The 15,802-nt window shown below is 35.6% G+C and overlaps 2 protein-coding genes across 4 annotated transcripts; one reads left to right on the top strand and one right to left on the bottom strand.

Annotated features, from left to right (window-relative positions):
* The first annotated feature begins 2,686 nt into the window (after window positions 1-2,686).
* Window positions 2,687-12,436, top strand: LOC143448852 (uncharacterized). Of its 2 annotated transcripts, none has more exons than XR_013114486.1 (13): window positions 2,687-4,784; window positions 6,082-6,185; window positions 6,326-6,435; window positions 6,627-6,726; window positions 6,950-6,974; window positions 7,177-7,236; window positions 7,344-9,248; window positions 9,464-9,607; window positions 9,682-9,807; window positions 9,898-10,033; window positions 10,547-10,654; window positions 11,078-11,183; window positions 11,321-11,352. XR_013114486.1 is itself a non-coding variant. In XM_076948769.1 (13 exons), exons 1-13 carry the CDS (start codon window positions 4,713-4,715, stop codon window positions 12,029-12,031), a joined length of 3,309 nt encoding a protein of 1,102 aa, XP_076804884.1. In that variant the 5' UTR covers window positions 2,691-4,712; the 3' UTR covers window positions 12,032-12,436. The 2 variants fall into 2 exon arrangements, 1 of the variants encoding a protein (XP_076804884.1); XM_076948769.1 differs by lacking the exon at window positions 10,547-10,654 and adding an exon at window positions 11,786-12,436 and having other exon boundaries at window positions 2,691-4,784; window positions 11,321-11,495.
* Window positions 12,437-13,880: 1,444 nt separating this feature from the next.
* LOC143448851 (CD209 antigen-like protein C) lies at window positions 13,881-15,682 on the bottom strand. 2 transcript variants are annotated; one of them, XM_076948766.1, is made up of 5 exons: window positions 15,307-15,671; window positions 15,070-15,114; window positions 14,914-14,988; window positions 14,622-14,787; window positions 13,881-14,412 (listed from the first exon to the last, which is right to left on the bottom strand). In XM_076948766.1, the coding sequence occupies exons 1-5, from the start codon at window positions 15,536-15,538 to the stop codon at window positions 14,169-14,171; spliced, it is 762 nt and encodes a 253-aa protein (XP_076804881.1). In that variant the 5' UTR covers window positions 15,539-15,671; the 3' UTR covers window positions 13,881-14,168. The 2 variants fall into 2 exon arrangements, with proteins under 2 accessions (XP_076804881.1, XP_076804883.1); XM_076948768.1 differs by lacking the exon at window positions 15,070-15,114 and having other exon boundaries at window positions 15,307-15,682.
* Between the last annotated feature and the right edge of the window lie 120 nt (window positions 15,683-15,802).

Genomic DNA, 15,802 nt, shown 5'->3' with positions numbered 1-15,802 from the left:
TATGTATCTGTTACAGCTGTATAGGTTGCCCTAACTGTCAATAGCTTGATAGGTAACAGACTATAGCCCAACAACGGCAACCGGTACACTACCGGTTTGACGGGTAGCCTATGCGGTCCAAAGGATACCCTAACTTCACGGACGCAAATGGTTGGGCTGGATTATAACCGGATTTTTTATGTTTAAAACAATGGCAATTTATTCAATTACAATGCATCACATCACCTAATTGAACATAGACTAAACTCCTTTGACCTACACTTCTGACTTCAGTTGACTACCGCGCAATGAGAGCAACAGCAGCAGCATGTTGTTAAGCAACTTGACTAATCTATGACATTAGAAGAGTCTTCATCAACGTCACAACGAAGGCCAAAAACTGAGACTTTTTGTGATATTCTTTTGCCGATAATTACTACCTAACCACGAATTATTTTTCAAAAATATTTTACCAGAATGTTCAGTTACTAGTGTTCTTTCATATAAGATTAACTTGTTTTTGGACTTGCCCCTCGCTTTAAGCGAAATATGTTTGAAAATGAATAATAGCCTATGAAATTAGTGAATGTGGGTGTCTAACTGTCTATATTATATACTAATTACAGAATCTATAATTTTAGAAGGTTCTTGATACTCTACTTTTTTATTGATCATTCGTGGCAGGTGTGACCTAAACAAAACTCTTCAACATCGGTTTCCATGAAATTTCATAACATTTATTAGGCTAGAGTTAGACGCAATTCCATCCAAACTTGCAATATGCAAATGCAATTGATTTTCGAAAATGTGCCGAAGTGAAAATTTCTTTGAATTATTAAAAAATAACGAGAACAAAAACGGGAAAACGAGCGATGAAGCTTTTTAAATCTCCGTTGTTTTCAACATCAGTGATTTAAAAAAGGAAATTGATCGGAAACTAGCTCATGCTGCTAACATAATGTACAATACCACTGTACATCAGCTGTGAAAAAAGTTGTCGCACTCAACCGTGACAAAACAGAAAACACCCGAGCGCCTTCACACAACCACAGACAACTATAAAAGTCTTATAGTAGTGTATGACACAACTTAATCTTAAAAAACAACTTAGGTATGGATGTTAGTTTTCTATGAATCAACACTTTGTATACATTACACACTTTTGTATTAGGGAAATTCCCAGGGGCGTTTGGACTGTGGTCGATGTTTAGCAAAAGGTAACCGCTGCCACTAGCCTATATCACCGGAAAAAATGGTGCGTTCGAAACTACTTTTCACAGTTTCTTGTTAACCTAACTTTAAAGTTATAACATAGTGAGGATTACCATACGTCCTGTTTTAGCCTGGACAGTCCCGGTTTTTAAGGCTTTGTCCCGGCGCCCCGGTCAGTCAACCAAAAAGTCCCGCTTTGGTATTTAGTCAGCCAGCATTGCCCTACACTACATGAATATTAGTATTCTGTGATTGGTCTGTTTAGCTAACTTGCTGAAGAGTGATGCCTGATGCGTGTTCTTGTTTCGTTATATTAAATTTGAAAGTAATTGTTACGTCATTGTAGCGGGTAATTGGTCCAGTAGTGGGTTGATTGTTAGCGCTAGTTCAGCAATAGTAGGCCAGTAGGAGGTGGTGTTCTTTTCGCAGTTAGGTTATTGAAAGAACTTATTTCGTATCAATACTTGTTTGCATTTCCTTCGGCAAAAACCATTTGAATGTGAAAGCCCTTATCACCTGCAAAAATAATACTCACTTTTCCTGCTGTGATTTTGAAATAAAATCGAATAATGACTTCTTAAAGAAGGTATTGTTTACAGAAAATTATGATTGGACGACTATGTAAATTTACAAATGCTTGAACATTGTTTTGTTTCCTAGTAAAATACATTGTTTTGGTTTTTCTTGGTGTCTTACTACTTTAGCTGTACCTGACGATAGGAATCTAAAATAGTTCCATACTTCTAGTAAAATATGAACCACATTTATCTGATAAGGCTCGTTATTCTGAAGCGTCCCGGTTTTCAATCACAAAAATATGATAGGCCTGATCATAGTAACCTAACCTAAATGAACTTTCTAATCTAAATTGACTCCAATAAAAGCTTAAATAGCTAAAGTCAACTTTTTGTATACCCATTCTCCTAATCTAACCGCTTATGTTTAGTTTAACAACAGGCTGCATCACGGGGAAATAGTCATGCACTTCATTAGCAAAATTTGTAAATCTCCGTACTAAAGACCTGCATGGTTAGGTTGACGCCTTGAGGTCCTTTTAAAACAAACTTTCAAGGAAAAGCTTTTTCAGATGGTCTACGCAATCTACATCCAGATTGGAAAGTTTGCTATTTTTGTGAGAAATCCCCCTCGCAACAAGATCAAACAAAAGCCATTATACGCTCAATTAAATTTCATCCTCCATGCACTTAGCAAACTTTCCAATCTGGATCTACACCAATTTCTTTTGGAGTTTGCTATATTAGTTTTGTGCTCTTTAAATCTTTCGATTGATATTGTTCCTTTTTATTCATTCTCATTCAGGTGGAGTCAGTCAGGATTTTATATGCAGTGACGCAATTTATATGCATTAATGAGCACAATTATGTGCAATTAGCTGAATTTTGCAGGCATTTAATGAATTATGGTCATGGTTTTTATGCGTTTTCGCATGACTTATAGCAATTTTTTAGCAAACAAGCTGACAGAGAAAGTTTTTATGATCCGCCGGAGATCTCCAACATGGCGATGGAGAAAATATCGTTACGCCACTGACCTAAATGTCAGCTTCTGGTGTGGCGTCACAAGAAACATGCATACAAAGACTGCTGCAAGTTCGGTGAAATTCCCTTAGCTTCAGCTCTTGACAGTTGTAACTTGACAGTGGCAGTGGCATGGATGAGCAGGTCGACGCCACTGGTTTTATAATCAACTCCATTTATTAAAATAGGAATTAGTTGCAGAAGAAAATAATTACAGTTTTAATACTAGCGTGGTGTAAAACATAGACACTAATTTATTTAGCGTAAATTTACCTATGCTAAAAAGCAAGCTTTCGATACAGGCCCATCATTTGGTAGCCTGTGAGTGCGCACTAGAAGTGCAGGTACGAAATGTAGTCCAGGTTCAGTCAACTGGTATGAAATTTTTGTTTCTGTTGTTGTCTGTCCGACTGTTTATAATCTGACAATGGTGATTGTAATTGTGCTATTGGTACAATGCAGTTGGGCCGTTTTCAGCAAGATCTAGCCTGCGCCAAACAACCAAAAATTACATGTGCGGGTGTGTCAAAAATGTTTGGATGCAGTTGAAGTGCGTTCTTAGGTTCGCAGTTACATAGTAATGTATACAGTTTGACCAATTCAGTCTCCAAATCAATTAAAAATTGAGTGCATAGATGTTCCACATGTCAAATCATTAAGCGTAAAATTACACACCTAAAGTGAAAAACAGTATTGAGTGCGCCTATGCCAAATTGTAGTCTGGCACTTAGGCAAGGCATTCAGGACAATTCAATTGCTTTTTAGTTCTGCGCTTGGTCTGATCCCAACTAGAAAGAATGGCTGTTTTTGACGATAACTCATGGAGGCAAAGATGCAAATCTTGGTGTACACTGAAGCCTCAATTGTTTGTTAATTTATTATAAATTGGCGTTCAATCAATCAATTTTTCTGGTTTATTCATTATAAATCAGTGTGAAGATGAAAAACTTCGGCTGTACGGTGAATCTTGTGCTTACACGTGCCACACTTTCAACTGTGATGATCCTGGGCCCGGACTGATCTTCACCAAATAAAAATATTTTGAGCTAACTTGCTTTACTTTATGAGGAAGGTTTGTAGTCATATAAGATATAATAAAGGTTTTTACCATTAGGATACTGTTTAAGGGTAAGTCAATTTAGAAATAGAGTTTTCCGTGTTATAACTACAGTTTGTATCTTTTGGCATTTTTGTTGTCTTACTATAAAAATCTGACAAAAAAAAGAGATAGAAACGTTTTCGCTTTAAAAAGAGAGGTCAGACCAAATCAATCAAATATCGGTGGCAATTAGCTCAAGGTGAACTCCAACTCTTGAAACCTTTTTGTTTTAGAATTATTGGCTTATTCTATAACATTCTGTACAGTTGGCTTACTTCATGATATATAATTGTTCAAAGGTTTTCTTTGGTAAGAGAAATTGTGCTCAAACATGTTTTCCTTTGTTTTGTCAAAATCTTAAGAAGCAGTTCATAATTTTGAAAGTAAATTTTGCTACATGAGTTTACACTCAGAAACATTGGTGGGATCGCAATTGCTTTCATGATAGAAAAAAGCCCACCAAGACAAAAGGTTGAGCGTTACTTGAAAGATCACTTTGTTTTTTGTTTGGTTATTATGAATTGTCAGGAAGATGAAAAATTAGGCCTTATTGTTAATGAGTCTCACATTGTGTGTGTTACACTTAGCATTGCGAGGGTTTATAAATTATGAAAAGAACAGTCTTTGTTGCATTTATAGTTCAATATGGTACACGTAAGGTTTATGTTTGCCATATTACTCTGAACTTTCATTTAATGTATTAAAATTAATTAATTTGTCATATCCTATAAGCTGAAACTTTTGGGTTTGTTTTAGTTTAATAGATTATGTTTTGAAAATGTCTTTATAAATATAAACACATTTTATAAAGATAACTTTATGAACTTGGCTATAACCATGAAAAGGATTGTTGAAGTTTGTAACGTTATCGATGATTGAATCATATGTACTTATTCTCTATGGATGAGTCACAGCCTGCACAGTGCATTGAAAAGCTTTCTAAAGCAATAAAAATTGTAAGTACACATTTTTCTAAACTTGCTCGAATACAATAGGTTTTTCAAAAGCTTCTTCAACCTAAATAAAACAGTGTTGCAATGACTTGAGTTGATTCGTGTGAAATGTCCTGAATCACAGGAACCAAACTCCAGGACTGCAGGCCAAATGTGGTCTGCCACCTTAGTTCATGTGGCCCGTCAAGACCAAGGTTTAACTGTTGTAATGCAGACCAGAGGTGTCAAACTCGCGAGTTGCATGCGGCTCTCGAAAATTCCTAGGGCAACCTACAGCACCAAGCATTGCTACACCATTTTTTTTATACAAGTGGCACGATTAATTGTGATGTCATAATAAGCAATGTGAATTTTTAAGAATGATCTATGAGTCAACAGCAAAGGTAGCTTACGGTGTATGATCTATAATCTTGTAACATGATTAGCTAATTACTAACTTTATAAGGTTCTAGGTCAATTTAACCAAGGATGTTTAAAACAAGGGCAACCCAACCAACATCAGTGCGTTGGATAGTGCTTGGGTTTAATTGTCTTTTGTTGAACCATCTGTAAGTTGAATTGGCCGACCACCATCTCATAAATCTGATATTAAATGAGCTTGTCTGGTTAATTGTGTTCAAGATAATTTCAGTTTTCTTGTCGGTTAAAGCTTGTGAATATTACCGTTCCTGTTTTCCAATGGTTACTTCAATTTCTGTAAAACGCAGAAAATATTGTCAACAACCCCTACTGGAAAGTTTGTATAATGCGCCAATTTTCTGTTACAGAATTGCCATTTTGCTCTAGGTTTTTTATTATAAGGATTATGTTAAAGTGGCGTAAATTTTGGCACTACATTTATTGATGCATTTATGTTGACGTTAGACGGCAACAACATATTCATGCTCGGAACTGCACAAGAAAATAAGAACAATCTTTTTTAAATGACTTTGCTAAGCTTATCTTTGATTTGTTGGTGCGGCCCACATTATAATATGATAACTAGGGATGGGATAAGTCTTAAATAACTGTGTCCATTTAACTAAGTATTGAAACTTTTCGAATATATATTTATCACCCTTTTCATTTCTTTGTGCTTTCAGTCTGGTGCTTCTCAATTATTTGGGACTATTTCTGTGCAGACGATAATATCAAAATTATCCCATTAAAACTTTACATAAATGGTGCAAGATGTGTGAAAACGATTTTTCCTTCTGCAAGGGAGGCGGGCTACCAAATCAATCAAGAACCACTGTTCTAATGCATTGGTGTATATTTTACAACCAAGTTTCACAATTTTCATGCTGAACTTTATTCATAGATACATCAAGAACTTTCACAAAATACTTCTGAAGTCTCGTTTACTGCTGAAGATCACTGTGTTTTGCCTTTGCTTAGATGTTTAGAGGAAATATTTGTTTATGGGTAAGAATGACCACAAGCTTCAATCAGACTTTTTATTATGCTTATCACTGCTGCTTTATTTTTAAGAAATCGATGTCAATGAACAAGATGCGTTTTATAGCAACCAGTAAATTGTCCTGTTTTGATGTATTTTGTTGTAGGTTAAGGAATTACCATGGTGGTTATTGGAAGGCGATGAAAAACTTCATGCCTCGTGATGCTGTTTATAAGATTGAACATTTGACCAACGTAGTTTCCCAACTTGGAAAAAGTTAGTCTGTCTCAAATAATTTTGTACCATGTTGATGTGAAATTGTTGTTGGTTATATGAGTATGTATGCAATTAGCAGCTGATACTATTAAAAGTTAAACCAGCATGTATTGAAAATTTGATGGTCTAACAATCTTTACAGCCGTAATTAGAAGTAAAAAGCTTTATTGACCTCTTTATACAATACTAAGGTCGTGCTTGGCTGTATATAACACTGAATGATGGCTTTCTTGAAAGTGTATTGGCAAGTGCAAAACAAAACCTGGACATGATTCTGCCATACTACTGCACGTAAGAACTTCTCTAAATTAGGCTTTCATTTCATTATACAAAACGATTTATTGTTATTAGCACAATAATTGTAATCTTGACCAATTGCATTATTTATCGTCTTTAAAAGCTTTAATTCGTTAAACTGCAGTTGGTATTCTAGTCTTATCATTATAACTAGATGTTATATATGTATATACATACGTGTATATTATTAATATTTCTTGGACTTTGCTGGTTTTAGATGGAGTCATGTTTCTTCATCCACGGTAAGCTTTTGTGCTGACTAAGTATTACTCATCTGAATAAGCAATTTTGTTTGACAAAGTATTAAAAGTTATTAAGTAAATATCTGAATTTTAATTTTGATCTTTGCAATGTAAAATAACACAACATACTGTAAACATTATCATTAGTCGAAAAATGTTTCTAGGTATTTTTCTTGATGGTATTTGTTTTGATTTGTTTCAGAATGAATTAATCCAAAGTTTGCTTTGCGGTTTGGAATGCATTTCTTTTTCTCTTGATATTGTGAGTGGAATGTAAAAGTTATACTTAATATAATAAACTAATGAATTCAACAGTTCTACTTGTTATGCAATTTTTTCATGTTGTCTTCAAATTCGTGCATATTTCAGAATCAGCGTCATCTTGACATTGCAGTTGTCCATCCAAAGTTTCTACAAACAACAAATGGCATACCTGGTATTCCCCAAAAACCAAAATCAAACAAGGGATCCTCTGTGTATATTGGCACAGAATCTCTCACCAGCAGCAGTAAAATGGTTACACAGTCTTTACATAAGCTTTGGCAGAACGCTTCAAGCTTAGTTTCAATAAAAGAGGACAAAGTGGAAAATAAAAGTGTTCCATTGAAAGAATTTAAAACATATGCCAATATCCATGTTAATAAAGGTGAATTACCGCTATCAAATCCAACGCTGGTAGAAAATGGTAATGTTAGCCATGAATTTCGTGAAGCTGATGATATGCAGCTTGGTGCATCTCTCTCAGTATCTCATACTAAAGATGTCATTGTTGCTAAATCTACTAACGCAAATCAAAGTGGAAGAAAATGTACACCAATATTCAATTCATCCATGCACAGCATTAATGAAGACAATGTCTCACTTGCTACAAGGCTAAACCCTTTTGATATTGACCATTCCGTATATGAGAAGCCCTGGGAAGGAGTAGCTATGCAATATTCTACGAGTAGTTTAAGAAGGCATGACTTGCATGTATTGGTTGTCGATACTCCCATTGAAGTCGTCCACAAAAATTTTCGTAAGAAATGCAGTATTTCAAAGGGAAGACATATTTCCACAGCCAGTTCCAGTACCTCATCTGAGAATACATGTGTGGCCCCATCTGTATCAAGTGTCTCCCCAAAATTAAGAGGCAGCAGTTTGTTATATGAACATTCTGGTAATAAAGAAGTTTTACCGGTAATTTGCAAACGTAATGGCTCTTTGATAAGTACGTCACCAGAGTTGTCCTTACCTTTAACCATATCACCAAACTTCAGTGACCCATTGTGCAATAGTAAAGTGATACCGTTAACTAATAACAGAGGTCAAGCTGATAACAGTAATGAAGCAAATTATTGCAATATGGCATCTTCAACTGCAACTGATGAATCTATATCTGCTGCCAAACTTTCTTGTAAGATTGAAATGACACAGTCAAATTCTTTGCTAAAGTCAAGTTGTATAACTGCTGTGGACAAAGGAAAAATATGTCAAGAGCGCGGTAATGTGAATTTAAGTACTAGAAAAGCATTTGACCAGTGTCGTGATTCTGTTGACTACCAACTGACAACTGCTGTTGGTGAAGCAACAACGTCGGAGGCAAATAATGAATTGTTCCTAGAGCAATGCTCTTTGTTTCCAATCACAGATACTGTTCAACACACTCTGGAAACTCAAAAAATGGTTTCTGGTGACCTCAGTTCCATCAAAATTGAATCCAATTCAATAGAAGACTTACAGGAACGTTCTTCTTTCATGTCTTTAAGCACACAGTCTTCTAGTTTGTCCTCAGATGCAGTACATTCGCTCACTGGAGTTTATACTGGATCACTTATGTTGGAGAAGTCAAATAATAAACCTGCAACCAATAGTACCCATTATTTATTGGACTCTGATTTTATTTCAGAACCCCACTGTGATTCAATTTATGATTTAAAGTCCCCAGGCCAAAATGAAAAGATTGGTGATGATTCTCCATCTTTGCCTCGTGTAAGTCACAGGCAAAATGAAAATGACATTTCACCTACTACGTCGCGCTCCCTGTCTTCTGATGCAGTAGACTCAGAATTGTTTGATAGCCATCCTTTGACTCATCTAAATCATCTAAATGAGGCCGATGGAGACAGTAATGATAATTTTGTGATCGTCTCTGCTCCACAGTGCAGCATGAATGAACTTAATGAAGATAAAAGTCAGATTGACAAAAAAGCATCAATCTTAAAACTGGACAATAACCTTCGTCTTCATTTTATGCTAGAAATTATGGAGTCTGAAGATGAAAGCATGTTATTGGTGAAGTATTTTTGAAATATATTTCCTGCTTAGTTTAATCTATGGTTATCGTACTTCAAATCGGTAAATCATCAAATATCATAAATATGCATGAAATATCAGGTTTGTTTGCAAGCTGCGTTTACTGCTGTTTACTGCGTTAATAATATAATAAACTACCTGTCAAAAACAATGAAGTTCCTGACAGGTTTCAATGATATGCAAATATATTTTAGGCAGCGAAGATTCCATTTCAGCAGATGGCACTCTTGATTACAGATGAATATGTTTATTTCATGCGATATTCTAAGGATGTTTACAGAAGGGAGACCCATGTTTCCTACAGTGATATGAACGTTGATCTTTTGTTTGGAAAACAGGTATTATATTTTTCTCATTGGTTGGGACTTGAAGTTGGGTTTTGATATTACCTGACAAATCTACCCATTTACAGGGATTTACAATTTCGACTGGTTCAAGTCAAAGCCAACACTGCTATACAGCTGATTCCGGGCTTACACAAAATATCATTGATGCTGCTTTAAAAGGATTTAATACATATCATAAAAAGAAAGATATGGTAAGTTTGGAATAAGGAAATATACATCAATACATGCAAAAAGTAATAAGTACTGTTAAATGTTTCAACCTATCTTGTTTTTTTTTGCAGGCATTCAAACTTGTCATCGATTGTTCAAAACATGAAGACCTGTTAAAACGCCTTATTGCCATGAAGCTTGGTATTTCTTACATAGATTGCAACATTACTATGCATTTTGTGGTAAACTGGAAAGGTGCTATACCAGGTAACCTAATCATTAACTAGGTAGTTTTATAAACGTATGAAGAGTATTTTTAGTTTTGATTCCTGTGTATAACATGCGTTGCAAATATAAATTCCAGGACTTTAATCCAAGTCACTTTTTCTGACTCGAGTCAGGTCAAGCCAATTTCAGTTTTGACTCAAGTCAGGTCTAATCAATTTAAACTGTTCCTCGACTCTCGAAGTTAATTGTCAGTAAACATACTGGTGAAAGGATTTTTAATAATACGTAGTGGTTAAACAGTTATTGCCAAAATTATATCGCAAATTTTGCCTCCTATTATGACAAAGAGGACGGTGATTATGGCGTCACAATGTGAAAACCATTTACTTGAGGACTGGGGTTTGTATTAGCTATAGTAGTGTAGCTAACGCGTTTTGTATCGAATACGTCTCCATAGGTAGATGATTAGTAGCAGGTAATGTTTATTTTTAGCATAGGGATGTCACAGATGACAGTATGTAAACTGGTGAAGCATTCTTGTTTTTACCGCAGTTTCTGGTACCGGACTAGACTAGAGGCAACAACCAAGACTAAATTGTACCGTAGGCTGCTATCGTTTCTTTTGTTGTGACGTGATAAGAACCGCCATTTTCGTCATAAGTAAGCGATGAAATCGTTTTTTTTGCCACTTATTTATGGCAGTAACTGCTTATTCACTACATACTAGTACAAATCCTTTCACCAGTATATTTACTGACAACTACTCTTTGATTTAAGGCCAACCTGTTTTTAGTCTTGACCTTCACTTTGAAGTTACTGTAGTTACTACAATGGCATGATTGTCTCCAAAATAGGTTGATAATGTTTTTCAAAGAAGCGAATTTTTTTTAGAAAAGTGTCCCTTTTGTTTACCTAAAAGTTAATTTATACTAATGCAACTGTCATTACGTGATTCGAGTCGTTTAGGACATTTGGCTCGAGTCAAGTCAAGTTGTGGGAAAACCAATGAGCCAATAACTCAAGTAAATGACTCCAGTCGTAACAGCACTGATGAATTTTTAACCTCAACGTGGTTATTCTTAGGTGGCATAAGTGGATATTTGAAACGCAAAGAAGGCAAGCTCTTTCAAAAATGGGTAGAAGTATACTGCGTGGTTGAAGATGGAATATTCTACCAATACTCGTCCAAGTGAATATTTTCAATGCTGTAACCATAGCTTTGTCAATTAGATATATATAATGCAGCCATTTATGCGCGTTCACACATCGTAGCATTTTGTGTTATTTGGTAAACGTGAGACTATAACTATAATCATTACTTTTTAGAACCTCTGTAAAACCGGACTGCTGCCTATTCCTACAGAACTGCCTCCACTGTACGCTGAGAAATAGCACAGATTTCAGGCTTGTATTACACAATTCTCATTTTATCGAATTTCGCGCCCGAGATGACGATGTAACCAAGTGGCTTGATACAATACGTGCGAGCATTTCGCAACAGGTTAGGAAACTGTTTTTAGCCTAGATACTCTTTTATAGGTATTGGTTTCGCTTGTATTTGTATGTTTTACTTCATTATTTGAGTTTTGGTCGATTTTGTTTAGTGAGTAGGACTCTAGCAGTGGAGAGGTTTCCTAGATATACTGTACGTTGATAACCAATTGTACGCAATAAGGTTAAGAGAACGCACATATAGAAAGATTTGGATTTAGACAAGTGACGAGTGTATAGTGCCGTTCTGATTTACCCAGATGTGATGAAATATTGACAAATTTTTTTCTTTTTTTGGAGGTGGATCATCGCAGCTTTTCTTCTCTTGTTGTATCACATCGTCATATTTTCGTCGTGACGCAACAAGTTGTCGCTGAAGCTTCTGTCGACAGCATTGTGAAATTTGAAACAGAGACAAAATGCAGTGTTTGTTATGTTACTGTACGTCGCCATGGCAAGAAAGACCGTTGGATTGTAGGATTCGCGGATACCAATCAACTGAAAGAGTTCCAAAAGTTTATTGAAGGTTCTTGCCAGCTGCCGTAGTGATGTGCAATATTTTCTTTCGTTTTGCTGCTGCCTTTTAGTACGTATTTGCGGAAACACTGCACTGTAATACTGTGTTTTATTTCTATAAAATGATAATTTTGTGCTTTGTATGAATCGTACTGCAAGAACAATTTACGTTTAAAGGCTTGACTAGATTTATTGCCGCATTAACTATTGTTCTTACCATTTGGAAGCGTAGATTTTTGTAATTTCATATGCACATAAAACTTGAACGGTCAATGATTTGTTAATTGTAACCACTGCTAATATTGTTTTATTTTCAAAACCCATCGAAACCAGAGTGGAGCGAATTTTATGATATTTGTTTTTTCATTTTGTCATCCCATTTGAAAGCAATGCAGTTCAAAATTTACCAAAGCGTAAATACGGGTATATCGGTCATGCTCATTTTATAAAATCAGATCTGTTCCAGAAATAACAGAAATTTTGCAAGCGTCCTGAAACTCTTCTCATCAATTTACTCAGCCCAAGTATCAGCTAAAACTTTACTAAAATACACTGCAGTCACATTAATTTTGCACAACTTCGAATAAGATATGTCCCGTCTCAATTAACGAATTGACAATAAAGTCAAGTTAGTTTTCATTTTCAACATTTCTTAGGCTGCAGGCTATTTAATATGGAACCGATTGTAACTATCAGTACTGTTGTACATGGTTTATTGCGTGAGTTGTCGGCTAACGTCAAACTTTCGCCAAAATGAGCTGTGAAAAACTGAAAACATTCTTTCTGTTATACACAAAACATTGTTTTTCGACTAAGCTTGCTTACTCAGGTCAGGCTGGGGTATTGTGAAAAAGAAACAATTCTTAATTTACTTTTGTATTAAGTGACTTGGCACACTCTACTTCCTAAATGACTAAGATAAAACGGTAAAGCTGGAAAAAATCCCTCGATCATAACAAAAATATTTTTGGATTTTCGTTGATTTCCTGTAGGCCTACAAGCGAAAAAAGTCACAACTCTTTTTTTGAAATATTTTACATGAAATAATTGTCAACTTGGCATCGTATATTGCATTTTGTAGCCTACCTGCAACACGCCACTATAGAAAAGAGCATTTTCTGTTTTTAATTTATCCGTATATTTTTAAAAAAACAGACACCGGCCTACGCTGCTACACAGTGGTGGGATTCAAATATTTTAACATCCGGCTCTCACTTGCAGCATGCTATATTGACCAGGGGCCGATATAACATACGCCTGTTAACAACCGGTTCGCGAAAGTTAATAAACTTCCAAGAACCGGCTGAATTCCACCACTGCTACTACAGTATGCTTGCAAACTTTTATCAGACATATTTAATTAATTTGGAAAGTCTTACGTATGTCCGATTAGGCGAAATAAAATACCCATGATTCTCTGTGGTGTGCACCATTTCAAACATTCTCAGTTGTGCATGCGACATAACCTAGGCTATTTATAATTTTGTTGCAATTTCCTGGCGCCAAATCCAGAAAACACGATGTTCATTGCTCACCGATATAAAATAAATAGCGTTAGTAATTTTTATTTAACTAAAGTAGTTGCTTTGAGTCTAAATCTTGATGCGACGACATGCAAAACTGTACCGTGCCAGAATTCTTAGCTTAACTGGAAGTACAGATTACAGTACGCTATCTGTTCTATCTATACAGTTTTACAAAATATGTAATTTGTAATTTAAGTAGAATTTACGTAGTTGTATAAACCACACATTGCCTTATTCTACACGGCACCACGTGAATACCGTTTAAGAGGGATTCTTCCATAACGTTAGATGCACACCTTATGAATATGGAGTGTTATCCGCTTAGTAATATTTTATTTTATTATTATTAGGCTATAGTTGGTATCGCGCTTGTAACCTTTAGTATACAAGCAGTGGAGGTAAATATTAGCAATTCTCACCAAAATAATTACTTATGTACATTCAATTCTATTTCCTTTTACAAACAAATATACTTGCAAGTTATAATATTAATACGAAAAAGGGACAATAGCATTCATTTTGTCAAAACTTAAATCATTTTAGGATGCAGTAAATTTATCAAACATAGTCAGCCGCGTATAAGTGCAGTAGCCTATTAAATCATTTCTGGTTGCGGCAGCAAAACATCACGTCTTGACATATCAGACTTTTTTTTCGCAAAGGCCGACATGAGACCAAGAGCCACAGTTAAGGTCATTGCTGAAACCGTTTTCTCGTAATCCTGCACAATTTTCTTGCCCACCAGAATTATTTGGTTCATTCCGATCCCAAAGTGTTCCGTCTAATGAAGCGAGTGATCCATCCAGGCACCTCCAGACGCCTTCTTCGGACGTGTCAGTTAAACCAATCCATGCGTAATAGAGTGAAAGTTCGGAAATGAGCTTTCTACACATTTGTATAAGATAAAGTACAAGCATATAGCGTTAAAAAAACATTAAACTAAGTTACGATAATCTCACTCAAAGAAAAATTGACCTACGATCAAACCTCAGTAAAATAAAGGTGATATCATAACTACAATATGAATTGTATACAGGCTTATAATAGTGCTTCGTTTCAGCTTAATACCATGCAAAGCATACGGAAAAACACACTTTCTTATATTTAAAGTCTGTATTCCTCTCCAAGCTAAATCCCCTCCTAATGCTTGGCAAGCATCCCTTGTCTGCGTCCAGTTACCTTCATCCATTGTTTTACGATATTGATAACCGTTAAATATGGTAACCCAGTCAGAGTTGGTGTCCAAAGAAGCTAAGAGCTCTGGTAAAGCTTAGTTTGTTACTAATATAACTTGTTGCCACTGCTTTAGAGATGATTTTGTTAAAGTAAAATTTATGTTCCATTTAGCATATCGTATATTAGATAACTTAAAAATATTATCAGCACCTCTCCTTAAGGACACAGTTTCGTTTTTGTTACGTTGTGTCACTGCTTCGACATTCTCCACCATTCTCCTTAAATCTAAATCATATTATTAAAGTAATGATAACACGCTTTTTGCAGCTGCTGCCGACTAATTATATGCCCCATAACAAAACCCACCGGTCAATGAATTGTGCAGCTGTTCTTTTAATGTGTTAATGAGACCTAAAAATATATAAAATCGTAACAAGTGAGATTTAACCAAAATCGTTTACATTTCAAGTCTTTGTTTTTTCAGCTCGACCGGTATAAATGACGTAAATGTTTCCTCCAATGGTTATGGATGAAAACTTATTTATATTTTGTTTTTAAATAAAAAATATAAAGAAATCAACTGAACAAAGTTAAACTGCAGACCTTGAAGTCGAGTTAGTTCTTCATTATCGGGTATCCCTGGTTCGCCTTTAGCTCCTTTCTGCCCAACAGGACCTCGCTTTCCTTGCACGCCGGGCTGCGTAACGCTCGGCGTTGTCACGCTGGATAAGGCAGGAATCTGAAATGTGTTACTCGTACGAGAACAAGTCAACATTTCCTGCTGGGCTTGAATACTTAATATAGAACTGATTGTAACTATCAACACGATGAACATGGTTTCTTAAATGAGTTGCCGCTTGTTATGGCAATTGTCAAGCTTTTGCTTAGATGATCTAAAGTTGTAATATTTAGTAAGTCCTCGAAATCATTTTCTTTATCTAACTCTCGTAATTAGCTATGTCACGCTAATTTGGCGTACTCTTATTAAAGTAAGGGTTTTATTTTCAAACGCATTAGTTTTAACCACTGCTAAAATATCTAACCGGTCCTTGCAGCACGCTAATGAAAACTTTTGTGAAGAGCAGTAAAAACAAAAAAG

Source organism: Clavelina lepadiformis, chromosome 3 (genome assembly GCF_947623445.1).
Source record: "Clavelina lepadiformis chromosome 3, kaClaLepa1.1, whole genome shotgun sequence".
Lineage (NCBI taxonomy): Eukaryota > Metazoa > Chordata > Ascidiacea > Aplousobranchia > Clavelinidae > Clavelina > Clavelina lepadiformis.
Note: the sequence above shows the minus strand (reverse complement) of the source record. Positions and strands in the feature narration are given on the sequence as shown.